This window comes from Grammomys surdaster, unplaced genomic scaffold (genome assembly GCF_004785775.1).
Source record: "Grammomys surdaster isolate TR1022 unplaced genomic scaffold, NIH_TR_1.0 166, whole genome shotgun sequence".
Taxonomy (NCBI): domain Eukaryota; kingdom Metazoa; phylum Chordata; class Mammalia; order Rodentia; family Muridae; genus Grammomys; species Grammomys surdaster.
The window spans coordinates 12,865,952-12,882,127 of record NW_021604614.1 but is presented as its reverse complement, the minus strand read 5'-3'; the positions used below and the strand labels follow the sequence as shown (position 1 = coordinate 12,882,127).

At 48.4% G+C, this 16,176-nt stretch overlaps 1 protein-coding gene across 2 annotated transcripts in view; it reads right to left on the bottom strand.

Moving 5' to 3' along the window:
• Positions 1–5,400: 5,400 nt before the first annotated feature.
• Positions 5,401–16,176, bottom strand: part of Vps33a (VPS33A core subunit of CORVET and HOPS complexes) — a 26,259-nt gene continuing 15,483 nt past the window's right edge. Inside the window, exons 8-13 of one of the 2 annotated variants that reach the window (XM_028766143.1) lie at positions 14,730–14,856; positions 12,857–12,924; positions 11,450–11,587; positions 9,576–9,713; positions 7,473–7,641; positions 5,401–6,950 (exon numbers count right to left, since the gene is read on the bottom strand). In XM_028766143.1, coding sequence (XP_028621976.1) covers positions 6,769–6,950; positions 7,473–7,641; positions 9,576–9,713; positions 11,450–11,587; positions 12,857–12,924; positions 14,730–14,856 — 822 coding nt within the window. In that variant the 3' untranslated portion in view covers positions 5,401–6,768. The remainder of the gene's footprint in view (positions 6,951–7,472; positions 7,642–9,575; positions 9,714–11,449; positions 11,588–12,856; positions 12,925–14,729; positions 14,857–16,176) is intronic. The other variant, XM_028766144.1, reaches the window with a different exon arrangement.

Below are 16,176 nucleotides of genomic sequence, written 5' to 3'. Positions count from 1 at the left end.
GCGCCGTGACGCGGTCAGTGGGCTGGGGGCGCGCGGGGATGCTCCTGGAAAGGGGACTGTGCTCTTCCGCGAGGGGAAGCTCGGAGTCGGGGCGGGGCGGGGCGGGGCGGGCCGGGCCGGGCCGGGCCGGGCCGGGCCGGGCCAGGGCGCTGTCACTTCAGCACCAAGAAGTAGGTGGTCCAGCCGGCCAGCAGGAGCGCCCCGATGAGCACAGTGTAGCTGAGCAGCACGAAGGCGAGCAGCTCCCGCAGCAAGTGCAGCACGTGGATGGTGGACGAGGTCGGCATCGCCCTGCAGAGACCAGGAGCCTGAGCACGCGCAGGGTGCCTGCAGTGAACTGTACTCCTCCGGGGCCAAGGAAGCCCAAAGTGCTATTCTTCCCTACACTCAAAGTCTAAAGCAGTAGTTGCCCCCACTTCTCACTGGGACTTGAGCTCAAAAAAGGGAAGGAGCCCGATCTTTTCCAGTCCTGACTTTGCATTAGGCTCCAACCCGGCCATCTCTTCCCACCATCTCCTGCATTTTTAATGCAGCCGGTGCCGCTAATGGGCTAGTGGAGGACAGTTTTATTTTCCCTTCACTCAAGCTGCAGCCCTGTCTGTGGCCCTGCCTCATAGTGGAGGGGAAGCAGCAGGACATTGCTCATTCCCTCCGTCATTCTCCTGGCCTTGTCGATGGTAGATTTTAAGGAATTTTTGTTGTGTGTGCCCCAGCATGCTTGCCTAATGGCCAGTCAGGATTAAAACTGAAGGGTGTCAAGTGATGGGTACTAACTTGATCTAGTTCATATCTTTCCCGATTTTCCTTATGCACCCCACCCTTGCTAATTTCACCTCAGATGCTAAGAGTCACAAGCTAGCTCATCTTCACTGCTGCCTTGCCTAGCAGTTCCCCTCAATGGCAGCCTCTAGTTTCCCATTCTTCCCAGTTTACTTACTTGGCAAAGTTTCCACGACTCTTCCACCGCCACAGCTTCCTCAGCTTCTCTCTGGTCTGGTGAAAGTAGACTTGTGCGCACTCCAGTGATCTGGGCAGAGCCGAGAGGTCTTCAGGCAGCAGGAGCACTCAACAACTAGGTGTGGTCTAGCGACCAATTACAACCTCTGTGTGGTTTCTGAGCTCCCAGGGAGCTGCGCACAGGCAATCCCAGACCAGGCGGGGCATAAGCAACCCTGCTCGCCTGTCTACAGGATGAGGCATCAGCGGTTTCCAAGGCTCCTGACCCAGATGGGCTGAACAAGTGGTACGCTAGGGGGTATTTCAAGCCCCTTCTTGTCTTGCTTGTCTAAATACTCTACACGAGCTGTACTTCCAATACCGCTAATACTGAGAGCAGCCCAGTTAAGTCTGGGACCCGGCAGAACCGTTGCTCAGTCACTAAGACTATCTTAATAACAAAAAAGCTGCTGTTTTAAGAACGACAAGTGTGAACATGAGTATCTGTATGTGAGAACCAGAGACGATAGCCCCAGCGTGCTTGACCCTCATTTACAAAGTTTAGCAGTTTGTAAACTCATTACCCAGGCACCTTCCCCGTATAGCCACTTCCCAGTATAGCTACTTCCAAGTTCAACTACAAAAGGGAGGCACAGAAGAAGCCAGCTGGGAAAGCACAGAACACTTCCCCGTTCCCTGATGTAACATAGGAAAAGCAAGCAGACAGAGACAGCTTATTCTTCTGCTTATACTAGATTATGAAGACTATTTTTTGACCTCTGAAAAGCAGGCAGTGTGGCTGTCAACCCTTTTATAACATCATCATCCAGAAGCAAATAGTTCCCTAATTTAATCAGGATCTCTTATTATCAAATCATTGCCTGGGTGAAGCCTGGTCGAAAACAGGGGCAGGACATCTACACACAGCCCAGGAAGCCAGTGAGTAGTAATTGCTCCCCCAGAGGACTGGGCATCCGAACGGCTCCATGTCCTGCCTCATCACCAGAACGACAGGATGGCTGAGATGTATACCATCACCCTATAACCAGAGTGACAGATGGAAAGGCCAAGTTGTTCCAACAGGCCCCTCTTCCCTCCTCACTCATACTTCAAATGCCATCCCTCAAGGCAGCTATGCGTTTTATACTTCATAGCATCTACAAACCTGCAAACTGGGGTATTTTATAGCAGTAGATTAGCTGAAGGTAAGAAACAGGACATGGGAGCTGACAAGAGGGCTCAACAGGTAAAGGAGCTTGCTGCCAAGCCTGATGGCCCGAGTTCAATCCTCAGGACGCACATGGTGGAAGGAGAAAATAACTCTTTGAAAGCTGTCCTCTAGTTTCTACAAGTGTGAATGTGTATATCAATATATATATATGTATATGTCTTCATACATATAAACATACTATATGTGCACACTATATAAATAATAACTATATGGCATAAAATTCACATTAATCCATCTATAAATGATGAGAAATTTTATATACTACCCTTTCCTCCCACAGTCTGACAAGGTGTCCTCTATGCACCAGATCCTAAAGTGCTACTCACAACCTAGAGAGAACACTTTGCCCGAATTCCCGTGCTTTATCATCTCTTATCACAGTCCCTCTTCCCCTCGCTTCAGGTACTCAGTTCATTTTGCTGTTTCAAATTTTCTGGGCGTTAAACAAACGTTCAGCATCCTTGGCCATCAGGGAAATGCAAGTCAGAGTGACTCTGAGAGTCCATCTTACACCTTTCAGAATGGCTATGATCAAAACCACAAGTGACAGCTCACGCTGGCGAGGGTGTGGAGCAAGGAAGCACTCCTCCACTGCTGGTGGGAGTGCAAACCTGTAAGGCACTTAGGAAGTCAATATGGCTTCTCAAAAAAAATTGGAAATCAATCTACCACAAGACCCAACTATCCCACTTCTGGGCATATACCCAAAGGACACTCCATCCTATCTAAAGGACACTTGCTCGACTATGTTCACAGCAGCTTTATTTCTAACAGCCAGAAACTGGAAACAGCCTAGATGCTTCACAACCGAAGAATGGCTAAAGAAAGTGTGGTACATTTACACAATAGGGTATTACTCAGCTGCTAGAAAAAAACAATGACATCATAAAATCTGCAGGCAAATGGATGGAACTAGAACAAAATCATTCTGAGTGAACCCAGATCCAGAAAGACAACCATGGTATGTACTTACTTATAACTGAATATTAGCTGTAAAGTAAAAGACAATCATGTTATAGTCCACAGACCTAAGACACTAAGCAATGAGGAGGGATGGGGTGGGGGTGGGGCACAAGAATCTCCCTGGAAAGGGGAAATAGATTTCTTGGTGGATTAGGGGCATGTGGAGTTGGAAACAGGAGGGATCAGGTGCAGAGGAGGGAGAGAAAATACTCAAATGTCTGGAATTGGGGGCATTTCAGGGGTGAAACAGAAACAGTGCAATGAAAACCAATGGAATCTACAAGAGTAACTCTCGCAAAGACTCCCGGTGATGGGGAACACGGAGCCTGAACCAGCTATCTTCTGTAATTAGGCAAGCCCTCAAGTGGAGGGACTGGGACACCAACCCAGCCACAAAACCTTCAGCCTATAGTTTGCCCTGCTTGCAGAGTGTTCTGGGACTAGAGCCTAGCAGAATCAAAGAAACGAGAGATTTCATCCAGCAGCTGACTGAAGCAGACGCAGAGTCCCACAGCTGCACATTAGGGAGAGCTCAGGCAGCCTTCAGAGGAGGGGAGAAAGGATTGGAGGAGCCTGAGGGGTCAGGGGAATAGCACGAGAACATGGCCCACAGAATCAACTGACTGGGACTCATGGGGACTGGAAGAGATCAGGAGGCCTGTGGGGGCTTGACCTAGGTACCCTACATGTATGTCATGGACGAGTAGCTTGGTGCTCTTATGAGACTCCTCATAGCGGGAGCAGGGGCTGTTCCTGACTCACTTGCCTGCGCGCGGGACCTTTTTCTTTCTACTGGATTGCCTTGTTCAGCCTTGATGTGATGCTATGTGCCTGGTCTTATTGTAGCTTGCTATGCCATGTTTGGTTGATGTCTCTGGGAGGCCGGCTTTTTTTCTGAGGTGAGTTTTGTGTGTGTGTGGGGGGGGGGGGTTGTAGGAGGGAACAGGGGAGAGGGGAGGGAAGGTAGGGTGACTAGGGGAAGGGGGAACTGCGGCTGGGATGGAGTATATGAGAGAAGGATTAAAACAAAAATTCTGGGCATGTAAATCTTAGCACTTGGTATTTTGAAGCAGGATTCAACTCCAAGCCAGTCTGGGCTACATAGGAAGACCTTGACTCAACAACAGACATATTTTTGCTTGAATTCAAGTCCGCAGAATACACACATTTCCTCCTAGGGTCAAGCCAGCAGGGCTTTTTTTCTTTTTCTCCATGTGCTTCTGAGGATTAAGCCCAGGGCTGTGAGCATGCTAAGCACCACTACAGTTATACACATCCCTCTCCACCACATTTTTTTTTTTTTTGGACAAGGTCTCACTATTTAGCCCAGCTGGCCTTGAATTCTCAATCTTCCTGCCTTAGCCCGATAGTGGCAGTGAAGATGTGCCACCGTGTCCGTCTAGCTACCTTCTATGTACAACTGAGAACATAGCAGGCCAGCGTGCCCTGACAACCACAACCCATCTCTAGGGCAAGAGGAACTCGAGTGGAACAGAAGTGGAGGCCTGCCTAGTTCTTGATACATGTCCCAGTTTAATCTTCCCTCGACTACGTCCTTCTTGGTCTATAGCAGTCCATTAAAGTGCTCAGTTTTTAGATGTAAGGCAACGGAAGACTGTGTAAATTGAGACAGAAAACAGCACCTACACAGACGTCTTTAACTGGGACACCCAGTGCAGCAGAATGGCTCTCAGACTCAGGACAAGTCCAGACGTGGTGTAAACAATCCACCCTGTCTAAGAATAAGCCTTCCATTCCCACAGCCTTTCTCAGAGCACACTCTTAAGAGACAAAGGCAGCTTTGAGTCCTAAGGGGACTTCCATCACAGGGCATAATGGATGATACCACCACTTTGTGTTTGAATACAGAGGAAGCAAGTGTGTGGTTTTCAAAAAGTCTGCTCGGTACATTTTTAGGAGCTGACCTTGCTAAACTCTGAGAAAGCAAATATAGACTCAGAAGCAAATGCAGACACAAGAGATTACAACTGAGTAGCTGTTCAGTGGACACTCAAGCCAAAGAGACTTGGACAGACTTGCCCTGAATCCCGAGAGTGGAAAACACTGAGAACAAAGTGGATTGCAGTTCCTGGCAGCTGAGACTAGCCATTGCTGGGCTCAAAGATAAAACTAGTCTCCCTGGAGCAACAAGAATTTGAAGAGAGTTTTCTAAGCCAAGAATGATTTCCCATATGGGAATGCCCCCCACGCCCGCCTGCCACTCCAAATACTGAATATCAAGGCTGAATTAACCTCACGAGAAACAAACATCATCTTTGCCATCCTTTATTCCTGGGTCTTCCTTTTAAATACACAATTCTGGTCACTTATAATGAGCAGTGTATTGTTCCTGATTCTACATGAAAAAGGCGAGTAGAAAACTATTAACCATAGGAATTGCACCTGGGCTAGGACTAGGACTGGCTGAGATAGGCTAGCTTTTCTGGAGACTTGGGTGAAGCCATCGACGTGGTCTCCCACTTGGCGCTCTTAACTCCTTCAATGCTGAGATGAGCAGGAGGCGGGCACTGTCACCAACATGCCTGCTCCTGCTCCCAGCTGTGCTTCACCCCCTGCAGCACTGGCGGGACTTCTCCATGTGTGACTGACACTGACCGCAGTGCACTTGGTCACCAGGCTAGGGACTGCCCAGCTGTGTATTTTCAGGCAAAAGGGATGTGTGGAGTTGAGTACAGCCAGAGGCCTAGAGAGGTGCCTGCGGCAGTTACCACAGAGACAGAGCTGCATGATACTGAAGGAACAGAAGACCTGCTCACGGAGGACATGGAGGAAAACAGAGGTCCCGGCAGGGGCGCCTACACTGGCGAGTCTCGGAAGTAACAACATGCACACTTAGAAGTGCCTTCGGACAGTTAGCTGGCAGAGGCTGCCTGGTACTCAGCTCACTCTTTATCAGCCCCTCCTGGGCAGAGAACTGCACAAATGCAGCTAACGCAGACAGCAGGAACGTCATTTCAAAATGATGAGAAGCCCCTTCAAGCTTCTCAGTTTTTCAGAAGGAAACGAAGCTTGCCTTAGGAATCACATCAGCCGAGACTGGAGACACAGATGTCTGCAGCAAAGAGTACACACTGGACAAGGCAGGCTTTGTATTCAACAAAAACCACTCTCCTGGGCATGGGATGTCTTCTAGAATATGCCACCGTGGATCAGTGGTCAGAATTCCGCTTCTATTTTCGTATTTATCCCCTCAGCTCTGCTTTTAATGCCTGTGCAGTCATGTGGCTGCTGGGGCTATCATCCCCACAGTCTTAACCATTTCCAGAAACTAATGAAGACTTTAAGCTTTAAAATTCCGAAACAGGATCTCCTTTATTTTTGGAAGGGAGGGCTTTTGCCTGGAACTTACTATGTAGCCCAGGTTATCCTCAAGCTTGGAGCCATCCTCCTGCCTCTGTCTCTTAAATGGAGGGATTATAGGTATAAGCCACCATGCTCAGCACATTGTCTCTTTATCCAGGTTGATCTTCCCTTCTTCAGGATTCAGAGCACAGAGAGGAGCGGGAAGGAACATGAGCCCAGAGCTTCCATCCTCCTGCTCCGGGCTTTACGTCCTTTAGGCAACACGTCCACAGAGGCCGCTCATTGTGTGGTCACTGTCACGTCTCCTCTGATCCCTAGAAAAGCTTTTCCATGAGAGACTCTATCCAGCTGTTTCCATTCATCAGTTTAGTGGTTGCAATGACATACTCCGTGCCTCCATCTTCCAGCTGGGAGAGAAAGCGCAGGGCGGCTATTTCAGCAAAGGTGACACCCCCGAGGAAAAATACCAGTGTGACTCGGTTTTCTCCTGGCTGGCCTAAAATGTAAACATTTCAGAATTCAAATATATGTAATACTGCTGCCTCTCAAAACGTTTTTTTTTTTTTTTTTTACATTTACAAGTATATAAAAGGGCTGTAGAGACGGCTCAGTGGCTAAGAATGTATAATGTTCTTGCAGAGGAGTGAATTTAACTCCCCAGCATCCACGGCAGGCAGCGCACAACTGCCTGCAGCTCTAGCTACAGCAGGCGCCTCTGACCTCTCGAGGCACATGCCTGCACACAGACAGACATACACACATAATAATCATAAAAATATTTAGAAAACAAAAAGAATAAAACGGTCAAGTGTATCTTAGTGCAGCTAGGTCATCGGCGGCCCGAGTCCTGAGATCTCAGTGTAGAGAGAGCAGGCTGCCTTCCCGAGGGCAAGCACAGCCCCGGGCTCACAATGCACATTAGCAACCAACTCCACGTTACGACTGTCTTTTACAAAGCAAGTGCACATCGTAAGTCACGTGAGTGGTATGCTGACTGGGGATGGACGATGCAACTCACGCTTCTTCTGCAGCCCGGTGGGCAGTGGCTGCCTTTCTTCAAAGTGGGGCCCTGGGAGAATGCGGAGAACCTCCTCGATGCTCCGCCAGCCCGGCCGGGAAAGGAGCTGAGCGAGTCGCACGCTGAGTGGAGCATAACCACTGTACACGTAGGATATGTCTGTGGGGTTCTGTCAACGGTAAAGAAGAAGGCACAGGACTGAGAGCCACCTGCGGTCCTTTGGTGACTGAAGTTGTAAGATAGGAGACAGAAACTCAAAATGCCTTGCCCGTGTCCTGCTCCAATCACCTCGTTCCCCCGGCACCCAGAGCTGCACTTTTTAAGTTTACTTTTATTTACGTGTATGGCTTGCACGTGTGTGCACGTAAGAATGCAAGTACCTGCAGAATCCAGAAGGTGCTGGACTTACAGGCGCTTGTGGACCACGTGATATGGGTGCTGGGAACAGAACTTGCATCCACTGGAAGAACAGCAAATGCTCTTAGCCACTGAGCCTTCTCTCTAGCCTGGTTTCACATTCTTCATTTGTTTGTTTGAGACAAGATCTCACTATGGAGTTTAGGCTAGTCTCAAATGTATGATGCTCCTGCCTCAGCTCAGGTTCTGGAGTGCTGGGATTATAGGTATGCACTTAGGAGACTGAGACTAAAGGATCATGAATTCAAGGTCACTTGCTACATAGGGAGTTAGAGGCTAGCCTAGTCTACAGTGAGTAAAACCCACCCCATACACACACACACACACACACACGCACACACACACAGAGGAAGATCAGTGCTACAATGTATGTTTGGTATGTGTGAGGCCTGGGTTTAATTTCTGGGACCAATAAACAAACAAACAAACAAACCCCCTTATTATGTAGCAATCAGAAAGAATCAGAATGGGGCACCAAGAAGGCTCTTAAGAGCCCTTGCTAGGCAGTAGGTGGTTTGCGAGGAAACAGATCAGAGCAGTGACGAGCTAACACACTGCCTGTGTAACACACACACTTAGCAGTATCACACACGTGATGAATGTAAAGCCAAGAGAAGCTCTGCAGACCAAGAACACAGCATATGGGTGGATGCCTCCTGGAGGGACTAAAACCTGGCCATGAGGGTGGCCTCTGTGAGGAGCAGGGCAGCTGTGGCAGCAACTGCTTCCCTTCTTGGAGCACAGCTGGCTGGTTCACATGTACTGGATGTTCCCGATGTCCCCACAGTTCTCCCAGGGACCTGTGTCCAGAGCCTGCAGGTGCTGTGCCAGCACTCACACGACTTCCATTTGGGCTGGGGCAATGGGAGGAACCATGGGACAACTGGAGAGGGGAGAGCAGCACGGGGTTTGATTTGTTTTGCCCTGCCCTCTGGTCTGTGTCACACATGGAGGCCAGAAGCCCTCAGCTGTACAGTTCTCTCTGGTTCCTGACGAGCTTCTCTAATAAGTCGTATTATCTGTCCTCCAGGCCTCAGCTGGTGTGAAGGTTGTTAATTGCAGAGTGGGCCTCTGAGCATGACTGATTACGTTAACTGAGGTGGGAAGGGTTCCTTGGCTAATAAGTGTGAAGACAGAGATGTGCGTGCCAGCAAGCACTCTCGGCTGCATCATCTCTCTGTTCCCTGTTGGGTGATAGGCCTGGCTCCCTCAAGCCCCACTGCTGTGGCTTCTCAGCTGTGACCATCTGAGGGTGGGAACTGAGAGATAACAGTTGGCGAGCGCCCCACACTGCATCCCCTCTTCCTAGCCTGCTCTGCTCGCGTCTTGATTGGTCTTAGACTACCCAAGCTGAGAGCACTCTGCCTGCTGCTGACCCGATGGACACAACACACATGCACTGCTTTGCAGAAGCAGAGATGATTTTTAGAAAGCAAAAAAGAGCTGGAAAGAAGGCTAAAGGAGTAAAGGGGGCTTGCTGCCAAGCTTGGCAGACTGAGTTCAAGTCCCAGAACTGACATGGTGGGAGGAGAGAACCAACTCCTGCAAGTGGTACACATATGCGCACATGCACACATGCACACATGAAAACTGTGAGGACACTTAGGAAGTGGGTCAGATGTGCAGACTAAGGTGTCTGCGATGTCTCAGTGAACTAGCCGAATCGAGAGCAGGAACGCATCTTACCTGTTCATTGACATCGTCCATCCAGAGGCGCAATGTTTTCCGAATTGTTGGGTAATTGTTCCTGCCCCCTGTCTGAGCCTTCAGCAGGCCGGCCTTCTCCAGGTTGTTCAACGTCAGGATGTGCTCATAGCCGTAGGTCTGAAGGAGAAGGCGTTTGACAGTAATGTCAGGTCAGGAAAGGGGCTCCTGCACATTTCCAAAGAGGAGCACTCCAAAAAAATCAACGTGGTTTGTACCCCAGGGCTCGTTAGCAAGGTGAGGCGCTGCGTGTGGAGAGCACTGGGCACAGGCCAGAGGGGCACTCACGCTGAGACTCTCGTCCACCCATATTAACCTGCTCTGTTTCAAGCTTGATTTAAGATTTTTACTTTAAAGTCAGTGTCTAAAACCAACCTGAACATTAAAGAAATCATATCCATATATAGTACATACTTAGCTCTCAAAGGCATACCTGCACACTGATAGGACCTCTAGACACATTTAGGAACAAAGTTAATAACAAAATATTGTACATAGAATTATATTTCTTTTTTTTATTTTTATTTTATTTATTTTTTATTTATTTTTGATTTTTTTCGAGACAGGGTTTCTTTGTGTAGCCCTGGCCATCCTGGAACTCACTCTGTAGACCAGGCTGGCCTCGAACTCAGAAATCCGCCTGCCTCTGCCTCCCAAGTGCTGGGATTAAAGGCATGTGCCACCACCGCCAGGCTAGAATTATATTTCTGTTTTTTAAAAGAGACAAGTATTGGCCGAGCCCTGTAGAATCCCTTCCCTTAGACTGCATGAGGTAGCTATTATTACATCCATCGGACAGAAATGTTGACTGACTGGCCAATGAGAACAGACCTCCATCTGCATGCAGCCATGCTAACCTTGAAGCACAAACTGACCTGAAATCTGTGTACATAAACATTCTGTGCTCAAAGATAAACGGGAGTCGGAGAGAAGCGAGCCACCGTGTGCCTGGGCGCATCTGAGGCAGGGAGGCTGGTTTGTCTGTGCACTCCTGCACTCCTGGAATCCTATGGAAACCTCTGTCCTTTGTGCAACTCAAATAAGATGAAAACAAAATCTATAAAAACTAACCATTGCCGGGCGGTGATAGCGCACGCCTTTAATGCCAGCACTTGGGAGGCAGAGGCAGGTGATTTCTGAGTTCGAGGCCAGCCTGGTCTACAGAGTGAGTTCCAGGACAGCCAGGGCTACACAGAGAAACCCTGTCTCGAAAAACCAAAAAAAAAAAAAAAAAACTAATCATGTATGAGCATGACTGGTAACAGCAAACAAGCACTGCCGGAGACACTCAAATAGAAGAATTATCTCTCAGACAGGGTCCCACTGAGCAACCACTGAGACCCGACTGCTTCTGCCTCCCAAGTACATGTGTGCAGCATGCTGCCAGTTCATGGCAGAATTTTGTTTTTTGTTTTTGGCTTCTCTGTGTAGCCCTGGCTGTCCTGGAACTTGCTCTGTAGACCAGGCTGGCCCTGAACTGTCAACTGCCTGTGATGGTGGGAAGCCAGACATCCATCAATCCCTGTGATGGTGGGAAGCCAGACATCAATCAACCAGGTTTTCTCACCGTTTCTCTGTTGTGTTCACCGTATCATCTGACCCAGTTGTAGCCCTGACTTCAGAAGCTTAAGCAACGTCATGACACAGTGTGCGCCTGTTTGTCGAGATGCAAAACGCTAAGGGGCGGGTAGATCTGCCTGCCTATGTCTCCTGAGTCCCCAGATTAAAGGAGTGTACCACCACCTCCTGGCCAAACAACAGGTTTTAAAAACAAAACAAGACAGTGTTCACACTAAAAAACAGCTGTGAAAAGGATACTTTCCTTCTCAGCAAATCAACCATCTTTAGTTTTCTACCTGGAGAATCTCCCGTTTGTAGTAGTCCAGCACCTTCTGCTTAAGCCCACTGTTGCACACGGACTGCAGGCAAACCAACCTCAGCACCTTGATGAGCGGATGCTTTTGGGCAATACAGTCCTCGATGTAATTGTTGACCTGGAAATGAAATACAAACAGACTAACTAGTCCGAGGAAGGACTTCAGATAATTTGCGGTCTCTCATATTTCCCCCAAGGTGGTGAGTGGGAGGATGACTCGCTTTCGAATTTCCTGCCTGCTGAGGTTTTTCCCCTTGTCACTATGCCCCACCCGACAGCCACCACCATAAGGTGGTGAGGACATTGCTGGGCAACCAAATGGCCTGCTCAGACACATCTACCTCTTGGACAACCAGCTTAGTGGCTGCCAGGTGTCTGGGGTTTATCTGACGTGGCCTACCTAAAACATACCACCGATTTACCTCGAATAAAATCATAGGAATGCTTTTTAAAAACAGAAACCTCTGCAAACTGAACAATTAACTTTAAAAAAAAAAAGATTTATCTATTGAATGTATGTGAATACACTGTAGCTGTCTTCAGACACACCAAAAGAGGGCATCCGATCCCATTATAGATAGTTGTAAGCCACTATGTGGTTGCTGGGTATTGAACTCAGGACCTCCGGTAGAACAGTCAGTGCTCTTAACTGCTGAGCCATCTCTCCAGCCCCAATTAACTATTTTTAATAGTGATGTACTTATGAAGAAATTACCTAACAGATTAAACAAACAAACAAGTCACCTGGGGTTTTGTGTTTTGAGATAGGGTCTCCTGTAACCCAGGTTGGACTCAAACTTGCTATGTAGCCAAAGCTGGCCTTAAATGCTTCTTCTATCTCTCAAGTGCTAGGATTATAAGCATACACCATCGCACCCAGGTGACTGGGATGTGTGTATGTGTTGTTATTTATTTTGGAGGGAGTACTGGGTCTGAATTCAAGATTTCTTTTTTTTTTTTTTTGGTTTTTTTGAGATAGGGTTTCTCTGTGTAACTGTCCTGGAACTTACTCTGTAGACCAGGCTGACCTCGAACTCAGAAATTCACCTTCCTCTGCCTCCCAAGTGCTGGGATTAAAGGCGTGTGCCACCACCGCCTGGCTCCAAGATTTCTTGTTATGTCCCGTAGGTGCTGTCTTATCAATATCCTACACCCAAACACACACACACACACACACACACACACACACACACACACACACACAGACACACAGTGCATACATGGAAACCAAGAGATCAGCCTGGTCTATATATCAAGTTCCAGGCCAGCCAGGGCTACATGGTGAGTTTCTGTCTCAACAACAACACAGACAACAGCACAGGGACATTAGCTGGCTCTACTCTTACAGCAATGAGTGTCAGCCCTGCTGTAGAGCGGCCCCACATACCTTATCAGTGTCTAGCCCGGACATGAACTCCTGCTCCACTGTCAGCTTATCAAAGAAATCTTCAGAAGCTAGAATGTAACCAGCAAATGCTTGTCTTAGAAATTCCACAGAGTCAGCTGACTTGAGCGCTGTGCTTCACACATGAGCAGGAGTAGGAACGAGGCACACAAACCCCAAACAGTAGAGACCCCGGAGCACAGAGTGTTCACTGCAGACGGCTCCTTCGAGGTCAGACCTTGTCGGGAACCTCAGTGACAGGGAGCACACACGTCCCCAGAGCACGGCCTCAGGCCACCAGGAGACAAGGCCTAACTTTCCAACACTAAACTACATTTCAGAGCAGATTCCTAATACTTGGTTCTGAACAAGCACTCCAGGTTCTACATCTCTGAGTCAGATGGATTCGCGTTCAGGTTAATATGCATCTTGTGAGGCTCTTTGTGACAATTCTGTAGGAAGTTTTTGTTCTTTTCTATTTCATTTTTAAAGACAGGATCTCATAGTGTAGCCCAGGCTGCCCTTGAATTTCATAGCAATTCTTATCTTTTGGCTCCACGAGCTCGAAAGCCATAAGAGGTCTTCAGATCCCCTGGAGATGGAGTTAAAGCCACTGTGTTGAGAAAGCAGTCCTTACTCACTTCTAACCCTGAGTCATCTCTCCAGAATGGCTCCTGGCTTTCTGTCTGCTTTGTGTATTTTGTGTGTTGGGTGGTTGGTGCTCAGACAAGGTTTCTCTGTGTAGCCCTGGCTAGCCTGAACGCTCTATGTAGGGTAGGCTGGTGTCAAACTCACAGAGATCCACCTCTGCCTCCTGACCACTGGGGATTAAAGGTGTGCGCCACCACAGCTGGCTTAGTCTGTTTCTAGGGTAAGGTTTAATGTAGCCCACTCAGGCTGGCCCTGGACTCTGGCCTTCAATGCCCCAGCACTGGTACTGCAGACAAGTGCTGCCCCATGAGGTACGCCCTCTACTGTCAGAGCTTTTTCCCCAGTTCATTTCTCTCTTTGAGTCTCACAATGTAGCTCAGGCTGTCCTTGAACTTATGGTTTTCCTGCCTCAGCCTCCCAAATGCTATCTAGTATTACAAGTGCTCTGCACAGTTCTCAAGGGGATCAAAACTAGAGTCCCGCTAAAATCCCAGAACATCACATAGTTTTAATTAAATAGTCCCTCACATTGAAAACCATTACTAAGAAACATGAAATGTTTCCGATCACCACCGGGGAATCTCCTGGATGAGTGCTTTTCTATTATTCTAGATAGCTTACCTGAAGATGAATAAATCAACTGAGTTAATCACAAATGTGGCATTTTTTAAAGATTTAGTTGTTACTCATGAGTACCTCAGTGTGTCTGTGTTTGGGTATGTGCGTGTGAGTGCAGGTGCCCTCAGAGGTCAGTGGGATCCCCTGGAGCGGAGTTAGAGGCAGCGGGGAGCTACCTGGTGCGGGGAGCTGGGAGCTGGACTAGGGTCTGCTGCAAGAGCAGCAGCTGCTCTTAACCACCGGGCTGTGTCTTCACCCTGGGCACAGGCTCCTGTTAACATTCATATACTTACTTAGTCAGGTACAATGGCACACACCTGTCACCCCATCCCTGGGGAGGTACAGTAAGGGATCAGGATTCATGGCAGACCTGGCTGTACATCAAGTTTAAGGCCAACCTGGCTCCACAGCCTCTACCTAACGAAATCCACAGGCTAACTACTACTGGGGCCCAGGCACGATGCTAACATGGAACCAACTGGAGGTGGCTCAGTGGTCAGCGCCTGCTTCACCTGCACAGTTTAATCCCTAACACCAACACAATAAAATAAATACATAAAAACACAGCCGACCCGTCACGGTCAGAACTACAGCAAAAGATACTTACTGGTGACGTCTTTGATCAACTCTGCAATCGAGGTGTGGTTGGCAAGCGATCCCCTGGCTGCCTGCATGTGGGGTAGCTGGGACACGAACTGCTTGATCTCCCCGACTGTCTTAGCGTTGTGTCGCTCCTGGAACAGAACAGGGGGCAGGGTCATGAGGTTGGGGAGCATCTCAGAGGGTGTTTCATCGACATCATCATGAAGGGGGAACACAAATCAAGCTAAACCCAGCTCTAAAATCACAGACAGGAGAAAAGCACGCACGGTAAGACGGTGCTGCTCTGTACTGGGACCCACGGGGAGGAAGGAGAGAGCTTCAAGCAGTTCTTCCATCTGCACGCATGCACACACACATGCAGACACACATGCAAATATGCATGCATGTATGTATGTATGTACGTATGTGTGTGTATATAATGTGCATGTATATGTAATATATGTGTATGTATATATGAATGTATGTATGTATAATATATATGTGTATATATAAATGTATGTATGCATGTATGTGTTTCAAGTAAGTAAAAAAGAAAAAAAGGTAAAGCCACCCTGGAAGCTGACAGTGTGTGTTGTCTACCCAGAGCTTCTCCAGAGAGAGAGTGCCTATTACTCTGTCTTTATACACACTGGTTCATACTGTATATATTTTGTGTGCAGCTGAGTATTAATGAAGGACAGAGTTAGGTACCTAATACAAACTCTCCCCAGCAGTCGAGAGGCAAAGACAGGCAGATCTCTGTGAGCCTGAGGGCAACCTAGTCCATATAGGATGTTCCCGGACAGCCAGGGTCACACTGTGAGGCTCTGACTCAAAAAACAAAAGCAACAAAAAAACCCCTAAACTTCTTAGTTTAAAAAAATGAGATTGGATGTGTGGTGGCGCTCGCCTTTAATCCCAACACTGGGGGCAGAGGCAGGAGGAGCTCGGTGACTCTGAGGCTAGCCTGCCCTACATAATGAGCTCCAGGACAGTCAGGGCTATGTGGAGAGACTCTGATTTAAAATAAAAAAAGAAGAGGAGGAGGAGAAGAGAAGGAAGAGGAGAAGGAAGAGGAGGAAGAGGAGGAGGAAGAGGAGGAGGAAGTGGTGGGGAGTGGGGTGTAGGATGCACGTGTATGACGCCAACACTTGGGAGATGAGGGGAGAAAGTTCTAGAGTATGAGGGGAGAAAGTTCTAGAGTATGAGGCCAGTGTGGGCTACACAGTAAGGTAGGTCCTGTCACAAAGACAAAACGAAACAAACTAGAACCCCACAAGGCTTGGGGCTGGAAGGCTCAGCAGGTAAGAATGGTTGCTGTACATGCCCCAGCATTGCGTACCTACAAGCCCAGCCCTGTGCAGGGTAGAGACAGGAGTATCTAGGTTGGGATTCAGTGAGACACCGTGTATCACGGGAATCAGGAGAATGACAGGACACTGACTGCTGGCCTCTGCATGCAGCAGAACACC